This window comes from Cryptomeria japonica, chromosome 5 (assembly GCF_030272615.1).
Source record: "Cryptomeria japonica chromosome 5, Sugi_1.0, whole genome shotgun sequence".
NCBI lineage: Eukaryota > Viridiplantae > Streptophyta > Pinopsida > Cupressales > Cupressaceae > Cryptomeria > Cryptomeria japonica.
Window position 1 is genome coordinate 354,999,537 of NC_081409.1, and position 24,839 is coordinate 355,024,375.

Genomic DNA, 24,839 nt, shown 5'->3' on the forward strand with positions numbered 1-24,839 from the left:
TGTCTTCAGGAACTTCTGTCTGAACTTCAGGGAAGTAACATGTTGAGGTTTAGTGGTAGTAGTTGGTGGAAGTGGCATTGTGGTGGTGGTAGTGACTATGCCACTTGCTGATTTTATCCCATTGACTTTGATAAGATCGCATACTTAAGCACCCAATTTTGAACCTATAGCCCTTGGTGACTAATATGACTGAGGGTTTTAACCCATATCAAATCTACCATTGAGGATTTGTTGATGACGCCACGTCTGTCCCGTTGATGATGTCAAGCTTCTACTTGTAATAGAAATAAGTTTTCTAATATTAGAAACTTGCAAATTTGTATTAGGAATGATGCACAACCAATGTAAGTAGGAATATGCTAATTTGTGTAGTGTCGGCATGTAATATCCCCTTTTTGGTCTATTCCAACATCCTTGAAAACTTCCAACTCTCTTGGAGAGTGCTACTTCATTGGGAAAGTATTCTATTAGTGGTAGAGATTTATTGGAGCCCAAGTCATGTGGTACGCCGAATTTCGTCAAACTTAAAAGAGAACCTAAAAATTCGTTCAAATTCGCCAAAAAATTGCTGCAAAACAAGGCTTAGGTTAATCAGTTTCGGTGTTGCCCTGCGACTCTGTCTAGTACCTCCTCCACGACTGATGCCTCCACTTATGCTAGTGGTTCTAGATAAACCAAGTACTCCTGTTGCATATGCTGCCCCCACTTGTCTCCTACTCTTGTTTCAAACAATAAGTCGGATCCATGTATGCTAGCCATCTGTCACTCTCCCATCATATATTAATCAGACATCGTGCATGAGACCTTTTCAAAGTAAATGAATTTAACTCTTGACTGGTGATTGCTTTTGTTTGAATTTTTTTAAACAAAATTTAGTTACTTCATATTTTTATAAATAACATCAATTTGTTTTTTAATTTGCTTTTGTATTCAATATATTAAAATTTAACATTTTAAAATATTTAAATTAGATTTTAATTATAATATATTGAATTCAATATAATTATTATTTATAACTTAGCTTAATTTAAATTAAAAAAATTATATACATTATTTTTATAATAATATATATTTTTTTAAATTTTATTATATTGTATTCAAAATTAACATAATACTGTTTTATTTTTTTCAGTTTATTAGTTATATTTTTTTAAAATGTTCAATTTAGAGAAGGCAAATTTAATAATGATTTTGTTTTTGAATTTTTTTCCCCCATCAAATTTCATTTGAATTTTATTGTTGTTGAACATGAACATGAACTTGAGCCTTGTGACATAGGTTGGAGCCAAACCAAGTACAATGGTACTTTTTTTGTTTTTAAATCCTATATTTTGGGAGAACTCCACACTTCTTGGAGAAGTCCATTGTCTTAGGTTTGCACCAACTTTGATATATGTATATCTTATCCACTTAAGGTTTTGGTGGTGTGGTCAAAATTCATATTTTAGGCTATATTTATATTTTCCGTAACTTTGGCAATTGTTTAGAAAATAATTAAATTTTAAATGATTAAATATTTCAGTTGTCAAAAAGTCAAAAAATTAAAGAAAAGCTTACATTTAATTATTTGAAAAGGTAATTATGGATTTTGAAGGATAAATATGAATATCCAAACAAAATATAAATTTTTAATTACTTTTAGGTTTGGATGGGAAAGAATAAAAAGGGTAATTATTGGGAAATAGAAGTTCATTCTATTCATTGTCAATTTGTAAAACCCTTATTTGTAGAGCTTGGATAGATTGCTCAATTTTACCAGAGGACCAATTCCTTGTTGGTCGATAGTCATGTGGGTGAAAACCTATATTATTAGTAGACGTGTCTTTGACCCCTTGGGATGTGTTGACGAGTGTTTTGTGACCCCACCAACACAGAATAAAGTTTCCAACGGACACTCTAGCCTCTCTTGAGCAAAATTTAGTGTATGCTAAGTTTGCAAAAGCTCATACAAATGATTCCAAGGTTCCTATTGTGAACTTGCGACTTTGTGATGAATTTGAGCTCATTTGGCTTGATGTTTGCTGGTAATCCAATGGGGACCTTACATAAAGTGGAACAATCCTTAAGGAGATTTAACAAATTTACACTTCATGGAAGTATAGTGAATGATATAGCAATGATAAGTGTTTTTTGAAACGTTTTCTCAATAAAATATGTAGAAAGTAAAGGGATTGAGAGATTCTAATCGAAATCTAAAGAACTCAAAAGACAACAAATGCTCAGATGAAATCAACTACACTTTGTTTCACCAACTTCAAACAACTATGCAAAGGGAGGTGCAATCTTCAAGGGTTGTGCAAAAGATTTTCATATTATCAAGGAACACTATCAAGACGAATAATTTTCATTCGATGATCGAAGTTAAACATACACATAAAAAGGCTCAGTCCAACCTTACATTGCAAATAGAAATCATCTATTTGCAAAAGGTGTGAGCAAGTGATTTCGCCATGAAACAATATTATCTATCTCATTCATCTAATTGCTCGAAACCAAATCTAAACTACTAAACTACTTGAGGAAGAGAAACCATGCAAACTTTCAAAATAATACACCAATGAGTTACATCTTATTATCCTGATAGCTTATAGCAACCATCTCATACAAATTCTCCCTCCTTTACAAATGAAGGGGCAAACCCCTTTTATAGGATCCAAAAATGAAAATGGACGGCCAAGATTACATTGAAATCAAGGGCTAAAATATCCCCATGTAAAACCCTAATTAGGGTTTGACCCAAAATAACCTATGTGGTGCAAAGTAGTGGGCCTGACAATAAATAAGACATCACGCACACTATGCATTAAATAACCCATTACTCCAGATAAGGCATCCACTCTGCATTAAGTAGTCCACCACTCCATCATGCATTTAATAAATCATCACCCAAAATAGGGCGTCGACTATATGTCTCTTTGACGGCAAACGTGATGAACCTGGTCATGATGACCTCAAGCTCACCTACAGAGACACTTGGCGCAGTTTCAAACTTATACTCCAAAATGGCTATGTCCTTTTCACACTTGGAGAAAATCTTCTCCCATCATGACATTGTCTTCTGAGTCCTACGCATGATGCTTGAGAATAAGGAAACATTCTCCTGATGACCTTTCGAGAAGGAATCCACAAAGAAGAAGTCATGTAGCCTACTTCTCAAATTATCCACTATCAGCTCTTCGTTAGGTAGTCTTTTTGCAAACAATGTCTTGACAGTATTGAGGATTTCTTCTTGAATTTTCTTGATTGCTCTCCTCAATCAAGCTGACTTTGGATTCGATCTTTTGAAGAATTCCTTCCAGGTATTCACTGCACAGTACCACCGAGGGAAGTCATATGCTTCATTTTCTCTGATGACTTCTCCATCTATCAACATTTGCTTCTAGGTGTGGAATGGTCATATTTTGATAGATGTGTGTGTCCTCCCATGCTTGGTCCACATTCTCTAGTCTACCAAGGATAGCTAGGATTCTCCAATATAACCGAGCCAAGTCCTCAATGAACTTACATGCTGTAGTGGAAATGTCTTCCACCCATTTCTTAGTGCCTTGGGCGATTTTTCCTATCTCTTCAAGTTTATCATGGATTCCATTGGAAGAGTTGTGGGAGGAACAAAAGTCTGGTCTTCTTCCCTGCATGGATGCATTAAGCATTGTACATACCCACATAGAGCTTTGTTCTCACTTTTCAATTTCTTATATTTCTCTTCCATCTCCTTCATCCGTTTTTTCAGTGCCTAAGAGGAATGATTAAAATCTTCTATCACTTGTGCCTTAGTGGCACAGCCTAGATCATCCGTTGTCACGTCATACTCCTTTGGAGTGATTTCACTTCTAACCTTGTCAACCCTTCACACTGCCACATGTAGAGTCCTAGATCCAGATTCATTTTTGGTTACCTTAGAGAATTTTTTTGCTGCCTTCTTTTCTATTGGCTTGTTTATTTGGCTTAGAAATTCTTCAATTTCTAGTGTAGGATCAATTTCTTCCTCTGGCTCCTTCCTCATTCTTTCTTTCAGCCAATCCAGAGTGGCTAATTGCTCATCATGTGTTTCTAGCTGCTCTTGTTCTTGAGCTACTTCCTCAAGGAGTCCTAAGTCTTCCATTGCTGTTTCTTTGGAACAATCCTAGATATGTTGTTCTGTATCCAGAGGAAGTTCTTGTCCGTCATTTCTTTGCTAAGCAGGCCTTCGGGAAGCATTGACACTAAGTATATCCTATGCCTGTGAAGTGTCTTGGTCTTCTTCCCGTGATTGGTTTCTTGTGTTGAGTCCTTCTACGTCCTCTGTGAAGATGCCAATTTCTTGTACACTTGATGAGTTACCAGGCGACTGCACCTCTTCTAATCTTTGTTTCTTTTGCTGTGGCTCTTCTCTTTTCCTTGGTTGTGAATCTCGGGAAATGCTTTTCTCTTTTCCACATTCTGGCCTTCCCTGTGGAATTTCCTCTTCTTTGGCTTGAGCTCTTGATGACTCCTTAGTGGCTTCATGTTGTGATTCCAAATCTACCAACAAATTATGAGTGAGGTGGGCATTCTTTGCTTTCAACTTGCTGATGTGACACTCAACCCAGAGTCTTGTAGATTTTGTAACTGGCCGACTTAGGATATCCAGATCAACAATTTTTGGCTTTGACCAATTAGGTGCTTGGATTGGCTTGTCTTTCTCCTTCTCAGAATCAGGGTGAACAACGTTCACATCCTCCTCTACCTGATCTAGCACTCGGATGATTTCGCATATCGTTATCATTCTGAGAGGCGACCTGGAAAACATTCTTTTCTTGACCTCATAATCATCCTTTGCATTAGCCCAATAATCTTCTAGTTGTATCTTATGTCCATGCCTCACGCCAACCACCATTCTAATCTTGTCGTATGGATCAAAATCTGATCTTGCAGTGTGGGTTGTGAAGTGATAGAATTACAGTTCATTTGTTGACTTCTTTGTTGCTGCTAATGATGGGCACAATTCATCATAATCTCCCATGACGATCGCGAAGTCGATTCCACCTTTCTTCTTCTTTTTCTGATTCTTGTCATAGGCAGTGAGCTATCTTGTTACCTCAAGCAGTACTATCTGATCTGTTGGGTATCTTGGGAGCCTATAGGGACAGGAAGAGAATCCCTGGACCCAGTTGTAGGTGAATCTTGGGAACTGGATGAACCATGCTTCATATTTCTTTATCAACTTCCTCGCTTCTTGCGACAACCTCATATGAACGCTTCCTTGTAAGGACCAGACAATGTGCATGGTGAAGGCATCATTTACTTTCTTGAAATGAGTAGTGCTATACAGATGAAACTGAGGATAGCACTCATGGACTTTCAATTGTCATGGACCACATCCCATGGGTCCTTTGCTTGACAATCCATTGAATTTGGTCGTTCTTGCCAACGTATAAACAACGTATGAGCTCACGTTGAAGGATTGGGAATATATCAGATTCTTCAATTATTCGTCCAGGTTGTTGCTAATTATCCTTTCCCAATCACCATCTTTATTGCATCCATCACTTCCTCAATGAAGTAAAATATCCATGGTTCGAAGATGAATGCCTATGGACATACCATGATCCGACTCATCATCAACACGAGATCATTGTACTCTTTCTTGAAGTCCATGCTGGTGAGTTGCTTGGGCATTTTGAAATGGTGCAGCTTTAGCTTTTGCATCCATTTTCTGTTGATGATACCAACACATCCATCTATTCCGGAGTCATAGAGCATGGCTGCCCTTTCCTTTGTCTTGAACACCATGGATTGAAACGTGGGGATTCCAAAGGCCTCAACAATTGCCTCAATTGTGAGATTTGCCAATAGTATGCCATAATGAGCCACAATCACTCTTCTCTTGGAGTTGTAGTGTTTTGCACATTCGATGATCAATTGCGGCATTGGATGGCAGGAAGGAAACCGACTGCCACCACAATTTCACTTCTAGCTATCTTCTTGGCGACAGCTGACGGAGGATGTCCATTGTGACCAAATATTCTTTTCCTGAATTCTTCCAACTTGAACGTTCCTAAGTTGGTGTCACTGCCCTCCCTCCATTTTGAAATGATCTTCGACTTGGGGAGGAATCCTTTTTGTTCATTTTTTATTTGTGTCTGCCTAGAAGTGTTTGCAACCTTACTTGATTCTGCCATCTAATTTCCTGCAAAATTAAATAACTAACATTAAATTAATGCTAAGGAGATTTTAAAATCCATCATGGGAAGAATTCTACACTGCATATTCCAGACTAGGATAAATAAAACCCTCCGAAGATTAGAATTCTTGGATGAAGGAAAAACCATGCCTTAGTCACTTTTCACACCTTGCTCTTGCTTAAATTCTCCAAAATGCGTTGTGAAGAATGAAATCTTATGGCTTGTCTAAATAGGAAATTCGTCCACCAAGTACCCAAGTTGGCATTGGGATAAATTAAGCAACTGCATCAATTCTTTCTTAAACACATTTCGTGTTTCCATTGTGAGGGGGAGATGACTTGTCGTTCCGGTGGACCTCGCTTGTCATACTTGGCTTCAAAACTAGGAACTTCCATCATATCTTCTTACGCTCCATTAATGAAGAATATTCCATTTTGGACGTTCAAATTTGTCTTCCACATTTTTCTCTCCATCCTGGACGCATATGAGATAAGGAGAAGGATTTTTTGAGTGCTTGGGGCCAATCCTGTTTTGATCGAAAATTCTTCTTGCTAGGATGCATATGATATGATTTGAAGGATTTTTCAATGCCTTCGTAAAATTCCAAATTTCTATGACCTGAGGAATGCTTCGGCGCACATCAAGCCAGGAGGAGGATTTTCTTTATATAGCCATTTTTGCCATTTCCAAGACTTGTGCACATTTGGGGTCTAGGGGAGGAAATTTTCAACACAACCGTTTTCATGATTTCCAAGTTTCCATGCATGCCTGGGTGCATGTTGGGCTTGGAGGAGGAATTTTGGAGAGAGGGACAATTCCTCCTCTCCTTGGGATTTGTGCCCAAGGAGGTCTTTCCGGCACACCTAAGGCCCATAGAAGGACTTTTGCACAAAGGGAGGATTCCTCCCTATCATGGGATTTGTGCCCAAGAAGAGATCTCTGGCGCATTTGAGGAGCAGACAAAGATTTTTGAACAAGCGGGAAATTCCTCCTCTCCTTGGGATTTGTGTTCAAGGAGTCAGTTTGGGCACATCTGAAGCCTGGAGAAGGATTCTTGCATAAAAGGATATTTCCTCCTTGTCTTGGGATTTGCAACCAAGAATTGATATTGTCATGCTCAGTGCTTCGAAGGAGGATTTCCAAACTTAGCTAAAATCTGATCACGTGCTTGCTCATTTGCTTTTCCGGATTTAGAATCAGATGATCTGGTTCTTTTTGCAGTTAGTGCTTTACCTATCGCCAAGGATAGACCTTCTAAAAGATAGACTTACTAAAAGTCATAAGTTCTTCCAAACACAAAATCAAGGCAAAGAGGGACACAATGAAACTTACTAAAAATAGACACTACTAAAAATAGTAATTTTGTCCAAATTCAAAATTAGGCCAATTGGGGCCACAATGAAACTTACTAAAAATAGTAAGTTCTCGGAAAACACTCAAATTTCCTTGGCAGGTCCTTTGAAGGATTCTCTTTTCTATACTTAGCCAAAAATTCAGTATGCCCAAGATGATTGACCTCATTTCTAAGTCTGTACGATAGAAACCCTAAAATAGACAATGATTGCTTCCAAACTTGGCCAAAATTTACCAAAATGCTTGGGGACTTGAGGAGATTGAGGAAATTGCTGCCAACTACCCAAAAAATCACAATCAAAAGACCAAGTGGACAAAAATTTAGGGGTTCCTATAATGTCCCTACTAGTTAGGGATCACTGTCCTGCAAAACAGATTGTTAGAATACAACATATATATATATATATATATATATATATATATATATATATATATATATATATATTAAACTAATCTAATCTGCAATTAAACTTCCATTACTTAATTAACACTAATCTCAATTCCTGTTTAATAAAACGGATACGAGTGCAATGCTGGGACATGTCCATAGGCGGCTGTGAAGCTCGCCTTCTTGGGACCCATCTTGGTTCCAAGCCATACCAGGAAATCGAAGGTTAATTCGATTCCTGTCTTGGATGTATTTTCTTACACCCAAGCCATCCAGGAAATCGAAGGTTAATTCGATTCCTGTCTTGGATGTAATTTCTTACACCCAAGCCATACCAAGGAAGACCATCATATATGATCGATTCCTTGCCTTGGATGATGCATCTCACCATCCAAGTCCATCAGAGCGGACCGGCCGGATCCGTCTCTTCTTGGATGACTTTGTCAACCAAACCATAACATATATGCATATAGAAATTCAGTATATACTGCCTACCAGGGATTATCATAATCCCTGAATTAGGCTACGGGGATTTCCTCCCAATAGCCTCCATCATATAATCATATTATTGCCATTCATTGATATACAACATTTTATAACAATTCATATTATCAATGCCATTATAATTCCTATTATCATTATTACTTAAATTATAATCTTGTGACATACAACATTATGCTAAAATTCTGTAACATACAACATTGTAATAATGATGACATAATTTTGTACATACATATTATAATAATTATGTCATAACTATTAAAAACATATTATAATAATTCTGTAACTACACATTATAATAATAATGATATAACTATTAAAAACTACATGTATATTTATATGTGTGTGTGTGGCACACACATATGTACCTGTGGCGCCTCTGCTGTTTCCTTCTTTTACTCTTTCCTCTGTCTACGCAGCAGTAACTCCTATCTTTTCCTATGTTCTCCAATATACTTTCCTATATCTGCATTATCAACATTTTAATAATTTTCTTTTAATTCTTTAACTGCAGATCTGAATATTTATTTTATCTTCTATTCCTCACGTCTTCACCGCTTTCCTATATCTGCATTTTCAACATTTCAATAATTTTCTTTTAATTCTTTAACTGCAGATTTGAATATTTATTTTATCTTCTATTCCTCACGTCTTCACCACATCTACTCTTATACAGCACACTTTTTAATATGGTCTGTACATTAAATATTTTATCTGGTTGACTCGATACACACAGCACATATGCACAGGTTGTCCTTTTTAAATCACAATTTCTGCATTACACATTATAACCTCACCTCACACATACACTTATATATTTCTTGCCCCTTCCCTTACACCTCACCCTCTTTATGATTTTATATCTGTCCTTTATCAAGATGACATGTCTCTTCCCAAGAAAACTTAAACTCCAAGTAAACAAATCGCACCCTTTCATTATCACAGCTTTTTATGATTTTTATTCTTAACAAATCGTACCTTTTCCTCTTCTCATACTAATTGTTGTTATTACCTGAATGAAGCGCTGACTTCGTTGTTATTACAAACTGCTGTGTACACAAACTGCCGCCACGTTTTAATTAAATATTGAATGCTGCTTTTGCTTCATATAAACAAATCTTTAATAGAATCAGCCATCCTTGCTAATAATTATATTTTGATGGAATTGCTGTCACCACTATATTTAAATCAATGTCTCTTTAGCTTTAGTCGATGTTCTAACCATAATCACAACCTTTAATATCAGATTTGCTACTGACTAATCGTATTTTATTACCTTGCTGTTCATGACTTAGTACGTGATTTTCCAAGAGACTAGTCTCTTCCTAAATTGGTGCCACTTCACAATTAACTGATTTGTTTATATAGCAAATCGCGGCTGTTAAAATATTGATTTATATTTTCGGTTTGTTAATCAAATATTGTTTAATTTTTGATCAGTATTCTGTTGATTCTATATGCATCGGTCATTAAGTCTTGATACTAATCACTGTCTTTTATACCAAGCGCTGCCTTTTATAGTTATTGACTTAATAATAAAGGAAATATGAGATATTAATAAATAATATAAATATTAATAATTAAGATATGAAATACATTAATAATATTAAAACTAATAAATATGAAATATAAATCTTATTAGTCATTAATAGGATTTATTATTGATCATCACTAATATGTATCTTATTTATTATATTATTATATAAGATTTGATTATATCATTCATTTATATATTATAATTATATTATTCCATTATCATCCTGAGATCCGATTTCATGGTCTATAGTTATGCCATCACCTCTACTCATGATTCTTCCGAGACATTCTTTTTTTTATTCTTCATGCCCACGTAATGACATAGCCGAGAGTTGTATTTAACTAATAATCTCGAACTCATTTATATTATATTTTATTATTATATATATATATATATTTATTTTTATTATTTTTTCCCTCTTTTGTATTTTAATTGTATTATTATTTATTATTGAATATATAAATTATGTTGATAATATATAATATTTAAATCATGTTCATAAATAATATTTAATTAATGAATTTTAAATAATCATTCATTGGTAATTGTTATATTAATTAATAATAATAATTTCTTCATTTAGGGTCTCTCTCTTTCTCTCCATATATATATAACGATCCAGGAGGGGACATGACAGTTCCCCATTTGAAATTGGGTGATGTGTGATTAGGTCACAATAGGATGCTTTTTAGAAACCGAGACGTGTCTTTGGTTTGGAGACCTTTCTTGAGATTTCTCTAGTTGCAGGAACCTTTTAGTTGCGGTCTCTCGAAGACTCCCATTGTCTCCCATGCAGAAAGGCACCATCTCCTACACAAGTAAAAACAAAAAAAACCTAAAACTTAAAAGTAAAAGGCATTGGGAAGTTGGAAAATAAATGCACTAGGAAGGGAAAATAGGAGTTGATGTAGGGCAAGAGCCAAATGAGCTGATAAGACCACAATTATTTGCCATGTGGCTTGTGCAATTCGATGCAAATCTCAAAAGATATTCATATTTCCTATATTCTTCTTGCTGTTATTTTAATTCCTTCGCAAACCTCGCGGTATACATTGGGGGTGAAATTCTACTAGATCCTTTGGAGTTAGGAATTTGGTTGTGATAATACATTTTCTTTCTTCATTCTTTTGAGTATGTCTATATTCATATTCTCATAAATATAGTCACATAGAATAGTGAAAGGATTTGCAGTGTTGAAAGATTCCTTTTGTTGGTTTGGGCCCTTGCCTTTGATTTTCTTATACACTTTGTTGATTTTTATTGATTCATATGAAGTTTCCTTTGGTTTTGATGGATTTTTTGGTTCTAGATGAGCTCTTTGCTCCTTTTATCCTATACATATGGATTGTTGTTGGGTGTTTGATACTTACTTTTTCTTATGAATGTTTTTCATTACTTATTTAGAATTTCGGCATACCCTTGCCCAAAAATTTTGCAGTGTTGAAAGTTCAATATCATGATATTTCTATAAACCATTAAATTATATTGAAAAAATTGTGACAAGAACCAAGAGAGAGCTTACAACTAAACATAGAGTGTGCATGTAAGATAGCTCAAATTGCTTACCAACTGTCTAAATACTTATTGATTAATTGGTGAAGAATCGACATGAGGTGAGAATTTCAGCTCAATCTTGATAGGTGTAAATGATGTGTTCCATTCCATCATCTTGAATTTCTTAAAGAAACTTGTGCATATTTGACATGGGATACAAATATTGCATGGTCAATTTACCAAACTTCTACAACTATGAGTAGCCTGAAAGATCAAATCTGCCATGTGAAATGAAGAACGTAAATCTAATCTCCCTCATTGAATTGCATCAGCCTAGCTATAAGTGACATCAAAATCATCAACATACACAATGAGAATCACTTTATCATCATCATCAGTTTGATATGGAGATTTGTAGATCAATGAGATTTCTTTGAATCTAGAATCTTGAAAATATTGGTCAATTCGGATGTACCATGTTCAAGGAGCCTGTTTAATCCAATACAAGGAATTAAGTAATTTGCACAACGGTCATTCCTTTCTTGGCATCTAAAACCATTCTAGCTTCATCATATGCACGTTTCGTTCTAGAATCTAGATTCTTGTTCAAGCAGGATCTTCTGCAATTTGTTTATTGACAATGTATAAATATATTGTCATATGAACTGCAATCAGCTCTGATGCAAATTTTTCATACAAACTGCAATTTATAGTACTGTTGAAAAATGTCTCCATAGCTGCTGTTATTGTTGTACTTTTATGGAGGTTTCTCTTTCCCCCTTCAAAATTACAAATGCATCCAACTGTCATCATAGCTCTGCTATAAAAAATGATCAGATTCAGATGTTTAGAATAATGGAGATGCAATGAAAGAAAACAGATACACTTTGTGCATGGATCTTCAATTAATTGGAAGGAGTTATACACATTTTATGGCTGGTAAATTGTGCCTTGTTAAGTTACATATTATCATATGGTTAATATCATTAACTTAATTTTAACTTTTATATAATTTTATAGCTTTGAAGACATGTGCTTTCATTTTAAAAATATCTCGTGTATTAGAAATAATTCTGAGGTTCTCATGTAAACACATGGAATATACACATTGAATGTTGAATATGTAATAACCCACCATGTTTAACCCAACAAATTTGACCATTCTTTTTTTTTTGGTTTAATTTAATCACTTGTGTTTGATTCAATCGCATACTCTGGGCATCTATCCATTTGGATTAGGCATTCATCCATCCAGGATGAGCATCTAACCATACAGGTTAGACATCTGTCCATAGAGGACATGAGATTTCATCCATCCAATATGGGATAGGCATCTACCCATACGGGGTAGGCATCTATCCAATCGGGATAGGAGGTGCTCTGGCCAGAGACTTAGACTCATTGGGACCATTCGGGTCCTGAGCCACTCACTAAGTACTACACTCTTCTAATAGGAGTGCACCGAGGTCGCCGTCCTTAGGAGTAATTAAATAACATAATACAAGCTTGAATTCTGCCTCGGAATTTGGCTTAAAGCCTTGGGAAGTCAAGCGAATCCATACGAGATTCCTTCCGAGTATGCATTGAATTACTTTTCCCCTTTTTATTATACTTATCTTTCAAATTAGGATTCTTACTCAATCCTTCTTCTTACCAAGCCTAGACCCCACCCACGAACGCCTGAGTACTAGGGACAACTCCGTCCCAAGACTGCCTACATACCCGTTTCGGCACGGGATCAAGGCGTAAAGTACGTAGTTCTATTTTCTACTCTATGGTTTGATGTAAACTGATTAGTGGGTACGCAACCCTTTCTAGGGTCAATGTCCCAAACAGTTTCTCTGCGGTTGCTACCCACGGTGGTAGCACCTAAACAAAGGCTCAAGATGGCCTATTGTTTGTGGCCTAAAACAACTACATCCTAACACCTATCATAAGCGTCACCCTTGACCAAATTGTCAATCACCAATATCTCTTCAAGATTAAATCAATTTCATAAAAGCATTTTACTCAAACAACCTTAAGGGGGTTTACTATGGTTTAACTCAGCGGATGAAAAATCATTTAAAGATTATCTTATTAGATTATCGATCCAAGGGGGATTACCCACCCCTTGGATTTTAACTTCCAAGTGTCCCTTATTACTCCCCGACAATTTATAGGGATGATGCCACAGACGTCGTTGATGCAGCTTTATTAGGCGTTAAGTGCAGTAGTTCAACACGACGACATTACCCGTAAGCGTGACCCAGAGGCACTGTATATACTGAACGCTACTAGGTTTTGGTTTCCATCTTCCTTTATTTAGTTTTCTAACTAAGAGCTATGAAAACATCATACTTGAAAACAATTACTAATTGAACGTGTATAATTTAATTAATTTAAATAACTACTTGATGAATCACGTAGAATAAAACCATAACTAACTTATTTATTATTCGAAACTTGAAATATAACTTGCGTAAAAATGACAATTATGAAACTCGCATATTAATAATTAAACGCGTGACTTGCATGAAGATGAAGAAAATGTAACTTTGTCATTAATAAATGCAAATAAAGTATAAGTAATTCGCATGAAGCAAGGATAGCGTAAGTTACGTGCAAGGTTGAGAAATGTGTTGATTTATACCATGAGAAAAATCACTTGTAGAGCCACTGGTCCCAAAAATAGCAACTCGCTTAGACATTTGGTTCGAATTATATTAATATGAATTAATTGCTATATGCCAACTAAGTGCCCCAATGGATCTTAAATAGATTGAATGATTCTAATTATAACATTTGATATAATATAATTTACAATTATAAAATTTACTATAGATAAACTAATTATGAATTTACTACACAATAATCCCCAATATCTACAAATTTTTCTAAGTTAAATTTAATAACTTAAAGTTTATACTAAGGAAAAAAAATTAAAAATTTCTAAATTGCAATTTATACATTTATATTTATAAAAAAAAACCTAAATAAAAACCTAAATATATTAAAAAAAAAGGGGAAAGATAGGCAAATTTTTTTGAGTGGGGCCCACGGGTCCCATCACCACTGCGGGTCTGCGGAAGCAGGCCCGCAGTGATGAGGGGACCCCGTGGTCCCCTCCACTACCCTGCGGCCACTGCCATGACAGTGACCGTAGGGGTACCCCACTTCCCCGACGGTTACAATAACCGCCTCCCCCATGCACGCCGCCCGATATTTTTCGAAACAATTTTCGAGAACATGTCGTTTGCTAAAATACAATCACTTTGCAACATTTAATATATTTTATCATTTGAAATAAATTTGATATATATATATATATATATATATATATATATATATATATATATGGTTTACATTCCCAATTATTTAATGATATATATAAACAAAAAGAGTCTTTATGAAAATAAGAACATGAATAAAATAGATAATCAGTTATCGCAGAGGTAGGTAATTGTTTTAGATTGACTTTACAGTAAACAGGAGATTAATATTTACAGAGAGAGAGAGTTTATTCCAGCATTCACAGGGAGAGAGTTTATTTCCAGTATTCACAAGGAGAAAGTTTATTTTTCCAACATTCACAGGGAGAGAGTTTATTTCCAGCATTCACAGGGAGAAAGTTTATTTCCAGCATTCACAGGGAGAAAGTTTATTTTTCTAGCATTCACAGGGAGAGAGTTTATTTCCAGCATTCACAGGGAGAAAGTTTATTTTTCTAGCATTCACAGGGAGAGAGTTTATTTCCAGCATTCACAGGGAGAAAGTTTATTTTTCTAGCATTCACAGGGAGAGAGTTTATTTCCAGCATTCATAGGGAGAAAGTTTATTTCCAGCATTCACAGAGAGATTTATTTAAAGAATGAGATTTTCTTTCAGATTTCCATTCGAAGAACCAGAGAAATGAATTAGAGGGAAGAAATAAAGATTAAGATTCAAATCACACAGGGAAGAGTTTTAATCTTAGAAAAAGAGATTTAAAAATAAAGGAAATATGATTTTTGCACAGATCTAAAATCTTTGGAAAAGCAAAAAGCAAGATTATGTGTATATTTTCTAGGAAAAATAAAATAAATAATAAAGCTATCCTTTACATGCATTATGTGAAAGTATTTTATCAATATTTATTCCTAAATAAGAAGAAAAGATTTACAATAAGGGAAGATCTATAAATTATCTTTGGATAATACCATTTCTCATATGTGAATGTGAAATAACAAGAAGAGAACCTGGCTTATCGAAGATTGATGTTGAATCCTCTAGCTATCCTTTTGATCCTTCCTTGCAACTTGAGAGAAATCTTTCAAACAACAACTTAAAAATCCTGCAACGAAAAATAAGACTACCAAAGAAGATCCTACTACTAAAAACTTGGGAAATTTTCTTCAAAACATAATCAACTCCCTTCTTTGAAACTTGCATACAATTTTATAAGAAAAATCCTTCAATTCCACTATGTAGAGAATTTAATTGAAAAAAGAGATTCTTTTCCAATATTGGACTCATGCAAATTGATTAAAAACTTAGTGGGGGAGTTACATGCAAGGTGGTGGAGATTCCTCTAGAAGCTTCTAATTCCTCCTACAACATGTGCCATAATTGGGAGTGGGAAAAAAAAAAATAAAAAAAAAAATAATGCCTTTGAATTATACTCTCCGAGTGTGTGTGTGTGTTTATAATTATTTTTATTCTTTTATAACATTTATTCAATCATTTTTAATAGCTTAACCAAAAAACATAATAGAATTGCATCAAATCAAAAAGTGATAAAGGAGGGTTGTGACAGAATATGTATGCCCTGGGCCGATGATATTTACTTACAGTTATTTTGTTGGTTGTAAGAACTTTGTATTTTAATATTATGCAAATGAAGGCATAATTTTGAAGGATTCTATCTAAATTATTTTTTCGAATTTAATACTGCAGTAAACTTAAAGAGATACAGTTCCAGTTTATCTATTTTTGATTCCTTAATATCAACACCTCACGTAAGCTGTAATGTTTGCATAAAGAGAAGTTAAATATGGCTTACCTCGAATAATGATATCCATTTTCATGTATCTCTATTAAAAGAAAGCTTTAGAGGTTGATGATGTATACAATTTTTTTTGTATTAAATGTCTTGCAGAGATGAAGGCATAATTTTGAAGGATTTAGATTCAAAATGGGAACCTGGTGACCGAAGTGGAAAATGGATAAAGCTGAAACCAGATTATATTAATACTGGATCTGATCTTGATGTTCTTATCATAGGTCCACCCCTCTTATATTAACTAAGTTTTCTCTTTTATTTTAATTTTTAATGTATGTGGTAGAAATAGTTGCAGTCACTTTTGTGATTATGATCTCCTTCACTCTATAACAATATTTCCTTAACTGTGAACAAACATGTTCTTAAAATTTAATGTTTTGTCAAACAGGAGGTTATTATGGATCTGGACGCCATGGAGGAGAGGTATTAATTGTTGCAGGATATATTACTGAAATTCTTAGATTTTATATCAAGATTTTCATTTCAAATTTGAAGTTACCAAACCTTCATTGGTGTTTGTAGTGATATTTGAAAGCTTAAAACCTTTCAGGTTGCACAATTTTTACTTGGTCTTGCACAGAATTCAACACATGTGGGCTACCCCACAAGGTTCTACTTCTTATTATAACTCGAATTTTAACTGAGAATTGTTTCTTTTCATTTTTTGTTGAAAATAAATCCGGAATAGAATGATTGTTGATATGCTTTTGTTGCTGAATTTTTATAAAATTAGAAAAACCTCAAAGATTCTTTTGTAAATTGTGACCTTTGAAAGTGATTTCTTGCTCTTCTCTAATTTGAAGATGCTCTTTTTTGTGTTATGGTCTAGCCAACATTCTTCTTACTTTTTTTGATAAAAGAGTTGGGGATTATCAGCTAGCAGAAATGGACAAGCTATCATTTTTATCTGCCTTATTCTTCCAGCCTTGTATGTTCTCTTTTAATGCCGTACAAAAATCTAACAGTGATAAATTTTAATTTTGGTATGACTGGTCTTGCAGATTTCTCTCATTTTGCAGAGTTGGATCAGGCCTCTCTGATGAAGAATGCAGTGTTCTTGTGAGCAGACTGAAACCATATTTTAGGTCAGTCCATGCCATTATTTTTTTTTTTAGCTTTCTAACATCGAGTAAAAAACTGTTCTTAATCTGATGAAAATTACATTGATTCTATATTGGTCAAACCATTGTTATTTTACATTTTTGCATGAAAAATTGTAAATCTTAAATGTGAACTGTAAAAGAAAATAATTGAGGACTAAAAAAGTCTTTGCTTCTCTGCCTACGCCAACAACAATTGCATTTATCTCATATTGATGCCCAAAATTAAACAATACTACATTTTTTAAGCAAATGGAGCTTAGAACATGTTTGAGTATTGTTTTTGTAGATAAACCCCTTTTTGGGCACCAGATATGGTACACGTATACACACACACACACTACTTGGAGGCAACTAGTGATGTATAATTAGAGGCTTGTTCAGCAGTTTGAACCTGAATAATTGTGGCAGTAAGTGCTCTAGACCAAAACCTTGAATGGTGAATCAATATAAGACAATCTTTTACTTATTTGAAACTTAAAAACCACAATAACAGAAAACACACAAGATCCACACAATCAAGAACACAAGATTTTCATGGAAATCTTTTCGGAGAAAAACCACCAAGGAGGACTACTTGGATCTACTGTTCAAATCCAGCCATAAAAAATAAAATGATCTTACAATATTTGTAGGCACCAACCCATTGAAGGCACCAATCCCCACTTATAGAATTTGCAAGTACCAACTTGTTGACGTGGCTAAAGTCGGATTACCAACTCTCTCCGGTCAACGCAGAATAGAATTTCCTGAGTATCCTATCCTGTCTCGCGTAAGGAATCCCTTATGCTCTTTTAGATGATCAAAGGGGACAACCTCAAGGTCCCAAATGTCAAGTCTTGACTGCGGGATAAACGGTTTAATGTGTTTTGCTGGTAACACAAGGTGAAATATCCCTTGTAGTGTTTTGACTGAAATACAAGGAATATTTACTGATAACTTGTCTTTTCAATCTGCGTATTATGCGGTTTGATGTTTGCGTGTTATGCTGACAGAGTGGCTCAGAAGTTTTCAGACTGATATGAAGGTTATCCAACACATATTTCTCATGATTTTACAACTATTAATGACAACTATTGTTTGAATGATTGCTAAGAGTGCATATACAGTGGTCTGATGATGTATTATGTCAGATTAGGCCCACAATCATAAATTTACAGCTAGCGAACATTATGACAAACAGTTAACATAGAACCTCAGAAAGATCATGCATGGAGATGCAATCAACTCTCCTTCCTTTCTTATTTTGAATGATGATCAAATATGACATTACATTGGCAGCACTATGATCAAACACATTGACTATTATTAGTGACCGCTTTCAGATTTTCTGAAGACAAGTGACAGCTATGGATTCATGCATACAAACTCAGATTACAATGAATTATCAATTGCAAATGAACCTGGAGTATAGCGCTTTGAAGAAGCAAGTGATATCGTTGACTAAGAAGCCTCCAATCAGCTGTTTGAACCTTTGCCTTAGAGATCGCCCCTGCTGCAGTATAGGTGGTCTGATAATAACGGATAGGCAGCAGCTAGTACACAAACTCCTCTCCTAAAATGTTCGCCTTCCCTCCACAAGTGTAGCTCTATCTTCTTAGATGAGATTTGATGCCAAAAAGGAGAGTTATGAGCAAAATCGAGGTGACTTAGCAGTCTGATCCGTTTTGTCTTCAGACCTGATATGAATACAATATGCTCCTTATTACTCCCTCCAAATACTCCTAATAGGGTCGTCTTATGCTTCTATGGCCAGTGATGTGTTCAAAGGTGAACTTCGATGCTCAAATTGAGAAATTAAGGCAAAATCATGGGTATGTAGGCAGAAGTCAACTTTTATCTGAGACCTGCAATCAATCAAGTATCACCCAATTTCACTTCCAATGGACCTTCAATAAGATCGGCTTCCCTTTTCAATCAAAAATCGATACACAATGGCATTCAATCTGACAAATTTGAAAATATCATAAACTCCATCCACCATGGAAATACAGCAAGCTCAATAAGCACACTTTGGAAGACTAATTTGTCTCCCACTCTCAACTGCAACCCCTCGGAACATCTCTCACCTCCTCGGTTATGCTAATCATAGGGAGTTTTCGTTCCCAAATGATTGTCTGCAGAAACCCTTGGCTCCACAAGTCTACACAAGAAGAGATGTCCACAACAACTGATGATGAACAATGAATCAACCTCCTCTATTTATTCTTTTTATATCCAATCATGTGGTTCCTTCTAGAAGATTCTCCTCTTATCCTTTTGTTACACTTTATTATTTTATTACGCATATTAATTTAATTGCACTTTTAAAATATTATTATATTATAATTAAAGTGCACACGTCTCACAATACGTGTAATCTCCTTATTTTGTCATAAAATCAAGTAGACACAAAATGTGAAGCCGTAAATCACTGCAAGTCAACCCCCTAATCAATCTCCTTGGCCTACGAGGGTCAAATGATAGGCCAATCTCGTGAATATCTGCGGACTAATGAGAAGGGGACAGTACGCCCTCCCTGAAATTGTTTGTCCTCAAGCAATCTTAATGCTGGATGCTGCAGAATGTCCTCTCTCTCCCAAGTAGCATTCGCAACCCGCAAATCTTTCCACTTCACCAAATATTCCATGATGACTTTGTTCCTCAATCTACGCTCCTTGGAATCAATGATGGCCTCAGGTACTAATATCAATTTCCCCTCTTCATCAAGAGGAGGTAGCATTGTGGAAGGTACAACGTGATGTCCTAATGCCTTTTTAAGGCATGACACATGAAAAACATTATGCACCCTTGCATCTGCTGGTAGCTCAAGCTCATAGGCCACCTCTCCAACTCTCATGACAATCTTGAATGGCCCATAATAGTGCGACTTGAGTTTCTTCTCACCACTCTTCTTAAGTGTGGACTGCCTGTATGGCTGCAACATCAAATACACCTTGTCACCTACATCAAATGATTGCTCAACTCGCTTCTGATCTGCATACTGTTTCTGCTGATTCTGTGCCTTTTGTATGTTCTCCTTCAATGATCTCACAGTGTCCTGACTCTCCTGGAGAAGATCCCTAGCACTCGGCACTCTACTATCACTGAACATAACTTCAATCCTAATTTGACAAGACATGTTTGCCTCTCATAAGCAAGGGCTAACAACTACTAAACTTACCAAGCTAAGATGACTCGACTTAAACACCTAAGCCTAAGCAAAAAGTGGGGGTCCCCATTTGCAATGGGGCGATGTGTGAAAACGCCACAACACTGCTCTCTTTCAATCTCTTGAAAATCCGATCAAACTTTGATGAATTGAATCCAATGAAGCACAATCATAACCTTTGACTGAGATTATCAAATTGAGTGCTCTTGGGTGATCTTCTACACTCGCAAATAGTGTTCTCTTTGAGGCATTTCGTCTTCAAAAAGCTGTGGCTTTCACAAACCGGCAAACCCTTGCTTCAGCACACTACATGAAATTTGCAAACACAAGTATATTAAAAAACTCTCAAATCAGCTTTTTATATCTCCCCCAAAGCCCATGTCCAACTTGGCTTTTTAATCATTTTAAATTATTTTCTTTTTGATGTTTTAAAACTCCATAGTTGGCACCCCCTTTATGGTTTTTAATTAATCACTTTATGAGATTATTATAATTAACTTTTTTAACCTTTTATAACCCCTTTTCCATAAAAGTCATTTAATATAATTAATAACATTAAAGTCAATGCTTGATAAGACTTTAATAAATTAAATTAAACCATTAAACTCTGATAAATGCCAATAATTTTGAGGCTAATCCCGCAAACTTTCTAGATAGCCATGATGCCCATTGATCATCCTATGACTTACTTTGAATAGTAAGTATGATCCAAACATCGAAGTGACTTACCAAAAATAGTAAGTGTATAAAAGAGTCTTGAATGATCTCAGGAGGGCATAACACAAATAAACTGGGACACTGAGCTGAAGAATAACGAGATAAGCACCAAAAGATCAGCTGAAGAGCCATAGAACACCCTCAGAATTATGTATTTGTTAAAGAAATGTATTGGATTTTACAGAAAATCACAATGTTCTTTCATATTCTCCATTATTCACATATGCATGTAAAACTGTTTTGATGATCATGAAATCTCAAAGAAATATATTCTTAATTTTGTTCTTTCAGCGAGTAAAATCATCATTAGCCTCCCATATTGAGTAGTGTGCTTTATAAATTCAAATTATATGTATGGTATTTTTGTAATATTTAGTGTGATAAATCTGCAGTATGCTTCAGAGAATTTTGAACTTACAATTTTCCCATTTAATTTTTCACTCAGGACTAAAAAAATTGTGTGAATTTATTTATGTATATTTATTTTGGCAACAGGCGAAATGAAAAGAACTCAAAGGTGCCAAGCTTTTATACAGTGACAAATAATTGGAAGGAGAGACCTGATGTTTGGATTGAAAGACCAGAAAAGTGAAAACAATTGTTCCTTTATTTTTAACCCTTGAAATTCTATTGTATGAAGGAGTTAATTTTTGTTGTTTGACGTCAGCTTTTACTTTCATGTGTTTTGTAAAGCAGGTCAGTTATACTAGAGATAACAAGTGATGTGCGGATGATTAAGTCAGAGGTAATGGAGACATACCCCTTATCAAATTACTTCTTGATTTGTTTTATATGTGGAGAGAATATTGTTTTGAACTTTTACAATTCCTACTAGAACTGCAGAAATAACACATCTGAATCCTTGGAAACTTTAATATCCTATTTGTTTTTGTTTGTATAGAACCTTGCTTCTCCTTTTTGTATTTGTCTTGTTTTTTGTGTAGGTCTTTGCCTCTCCTTATAGTTTGAGATTCCCACGCATACGGAGGGTGCGATATGACAAGCCTTGGAATGAATGCCTTGATGTACAGAGTAAGATCTCTTTAAATACTGCCATAGACATCTTGATTATTTATTTATCCTACATAAAATATGTTTATTTGGCTTTCTGAAAATTAAAGAGAAAAAGAACATCACCACTAACTGTGTTTATGGCAGCATTTTTGGACTTAGTACAATCAAGTAGCGGGACCATACAGAAAGCTGATCACTATACAGGTTTGGGTCAACGGAAGCCAAAACATATCAAAGGCACTTCAAAGGGAGAAAAGAGGATGCTTACTGTTGTACCATCCCATATGCTAATGACTGATGTATCTGATGTTAAAAGGGAGACATTGATCTTTAAGAATTTGTTGTTCTGTATCCTTTGGAAGTGGCTTTAATATAAAAGATATTGCTTGAAAATAGGAATGTTCTCCCTGTTACATTCAATAATTTGAGTTGCTATGTTTAGGACTACTTCAAAATTCCATTGACTGAAGGATATGAAGAGATAAGAGACCATTCTTTTCTCCTTCTTTTTTCAAACACCCTTGTTGCTAGCTTTTTGATTCGTGTTCTATGGCTCTATGTTTAAGCACTTTATGTTCAGTTCTTTGATATAAGGTTTAATCCTTTACTATATAGATTTTGTAAATTTTCCTCCTGAATATTCACTGGAGTTTTTTCACAAAATGGTGGTGGAACATGGGGGTTCATTGTCATTGAACTTTAATGATTCAGTTACTCATGCCATTGCAGCTGATAAGAAAGGTGGCCGTTCTTTTTTGTGTTCTTTTGCTCATTGGAACTTAGAAATCTTAAGATATTGCTTTTATACCTTGTTTTTCAAGATCTATTATTCATCTAAAGAGGTTATTATTATCTGCAAAAACTGCAGGAATCAAATATCAAGCTGCAACGAAGCATGGGGATGTCATTCATTACTCTTGGGTCATTGACTGTTGTAAACAGAAGTCTCTCTTGCCATTACGAGCAAAGTTAGGATCAATTAACCGTTTAACCTTTAGGTCTACCTTGAATGATGATAATAGCAGTTTCTGTTCACTTGGTAGCTCTATTTTTGTTTCCAATTTATGAGCTAGTTAATTTATTTACAATATTTTGGTTTTTGGTCTTGGACACAGATACTTCCTTAATCTTTCAGACTTAACCAAGGAGAAAATGAAAGAGGATATTGATGATTTTGGTGATCACTACTTATGGGATCTTGATATTTTAGATCTGAAACAGGTATATCAGGTCTAACTGATTTTGTTTAGCTTGATTCATTTTAATCCCCCAACATACGAAAAACAGGTATATCAGGTCTAACTGATTTTTCCTAGCTTGGTTCATTTTGATACCCCCCTATATGAAAAAAAATAGGAATCTGAATTTCATAGATATGGGAATGCAAGTAATTTCTACTTCTGATAGCAAGTCAGGCACCTAGTTTCAATTGACATGATTATTGGAGGAACCTTTTAATGCAATGGTTTTGAATGACATAGCTTAAAATCCAGGCAGGAAAATATGTTCAATAGAAATAAAGACTTATTAAATTAAATAATTTGAATCTTAATAAATGGCTTTATCTCTTAATGTGAAATTGGAAAACAAAAAAAAATCTGAATAATATAATGCTTCGTAATGCCTGTAAGGGTGCCTATATTGACTGCCTTGCCCACACGGGACACATCCATGGGATCTGTCCAAAGAATATAGGTTCTCACTATTTCAATAACAATAATCTTTCCAAATGAGAGAAAACATGAAACCTAACCTTTGAACATAAACCAATCTTCTCTTGCAAGAAAAATCCAATGTACTTTGTGATGGCTGTGCCATGCCAAGACACACAAAGGTTGGCACTTTGTAATTGCTGTAACCATACAATTTTCTTGTATAGTGTCAACTTTCAAGTCAAATGGAACGCATTGCTTGCCTAGTGAGTCATTGTTGGATCCTTGCTTATCATGTTAATGAATATCATACTTTTGAGCACTAATTACTTTCTTTGCATAGCTGATCAAAGTATCTATTTCCATTTTCGTCACTTTAACACTGATGAGATGTTCATTTGCCATGGAGCACTTTAATACATTGAGTGCCCCCCAAAAGTGAAAACATACAAAAGGTGACCTCCCTTTTTATTGGAACACTGCAATACACTTAGTGATGCACACCAATATATTTTGTGTCCCAAAACTATTGCTTAAATTAAAGTGAGGACATCTAAATCCATGGATTGTGTCAATACAAGGATTGTCCCAAAAATTGAGAATAAAAAAGTGGCCCTCAAGTGTGTTGTCGGGTAATTAAGCATTAAGGTAAATTGTGTTAGCGTCGGTAGTTAACCCGTTGGTTGTTGGCAGTTGGCACCGGGTAATTGACCAGACTCCTTTATATTGTATCTTTTTCCAGTCTTTGGACATGCTATTGTAGTCGAAC

The 24,839-nt window shown here is 35.1% G+C and overlaps 1 protein-coding gene across 5 annotated transcripts in view; it reads left to right on the forward strand.

The window, feature by feature from the left end:
- Positions 1-24,839, forward strand: part of LOC131034286 (DNA ligase 4) — a 308,263-nt gene that overhangs the window by 200,236 nt on the left and 83,188 nt on the right. For 4 of the 5 annotated variants that reach the window (XR_009103768.2, XR_009103769.2, XM_057965753.2 and 1 more), the window contains exons 13-23: positions 16,533-16,657; positions 16,825-16,859; positions 16,987-17,045; positions 17,438-17,521; positions 21,900-21,992; positions 22,098-22,149; positions 22,349-22,436; positions 22,563-22,766; positions 23,034-23,159; positions 23,287-23,386; positions 23,534-23,639. Coding sequence is in view for 3 of the 5 variants with exons in the window: in XM_057965753.2 (XP_057821736.2) it covers positions 16,533-16,657; positions 16,825-16,859; positions 16,987-17,045; positions 17,438-17,521; positions 21,900-21,992; positions 22,098-22,149; positions 22,349-22,436; positions 22,563-22,766; positions 23,034-23,159; positions 23,287-23,386; positions 23,534-23,639 (1,072 nt within the window). In the remaining 2 variants the exon portion in view is untranslated. The remainder of the gene's footprint in view (positions 1-16,532; positions 16,658-16,824; positions 16,860-16,986; positions 17,046-17,437; positions 17,522-21,899; positions 21,993-22,097; positions 22,150-22,348; positions 22,437-22,562; positions 22,767-23,033; positions 23,160-23,286; positions 23,387-23,533; positions 23,640-24,839) is intronic. The other variant, XM_057965742.2, reaches the window with a different exon arrangement.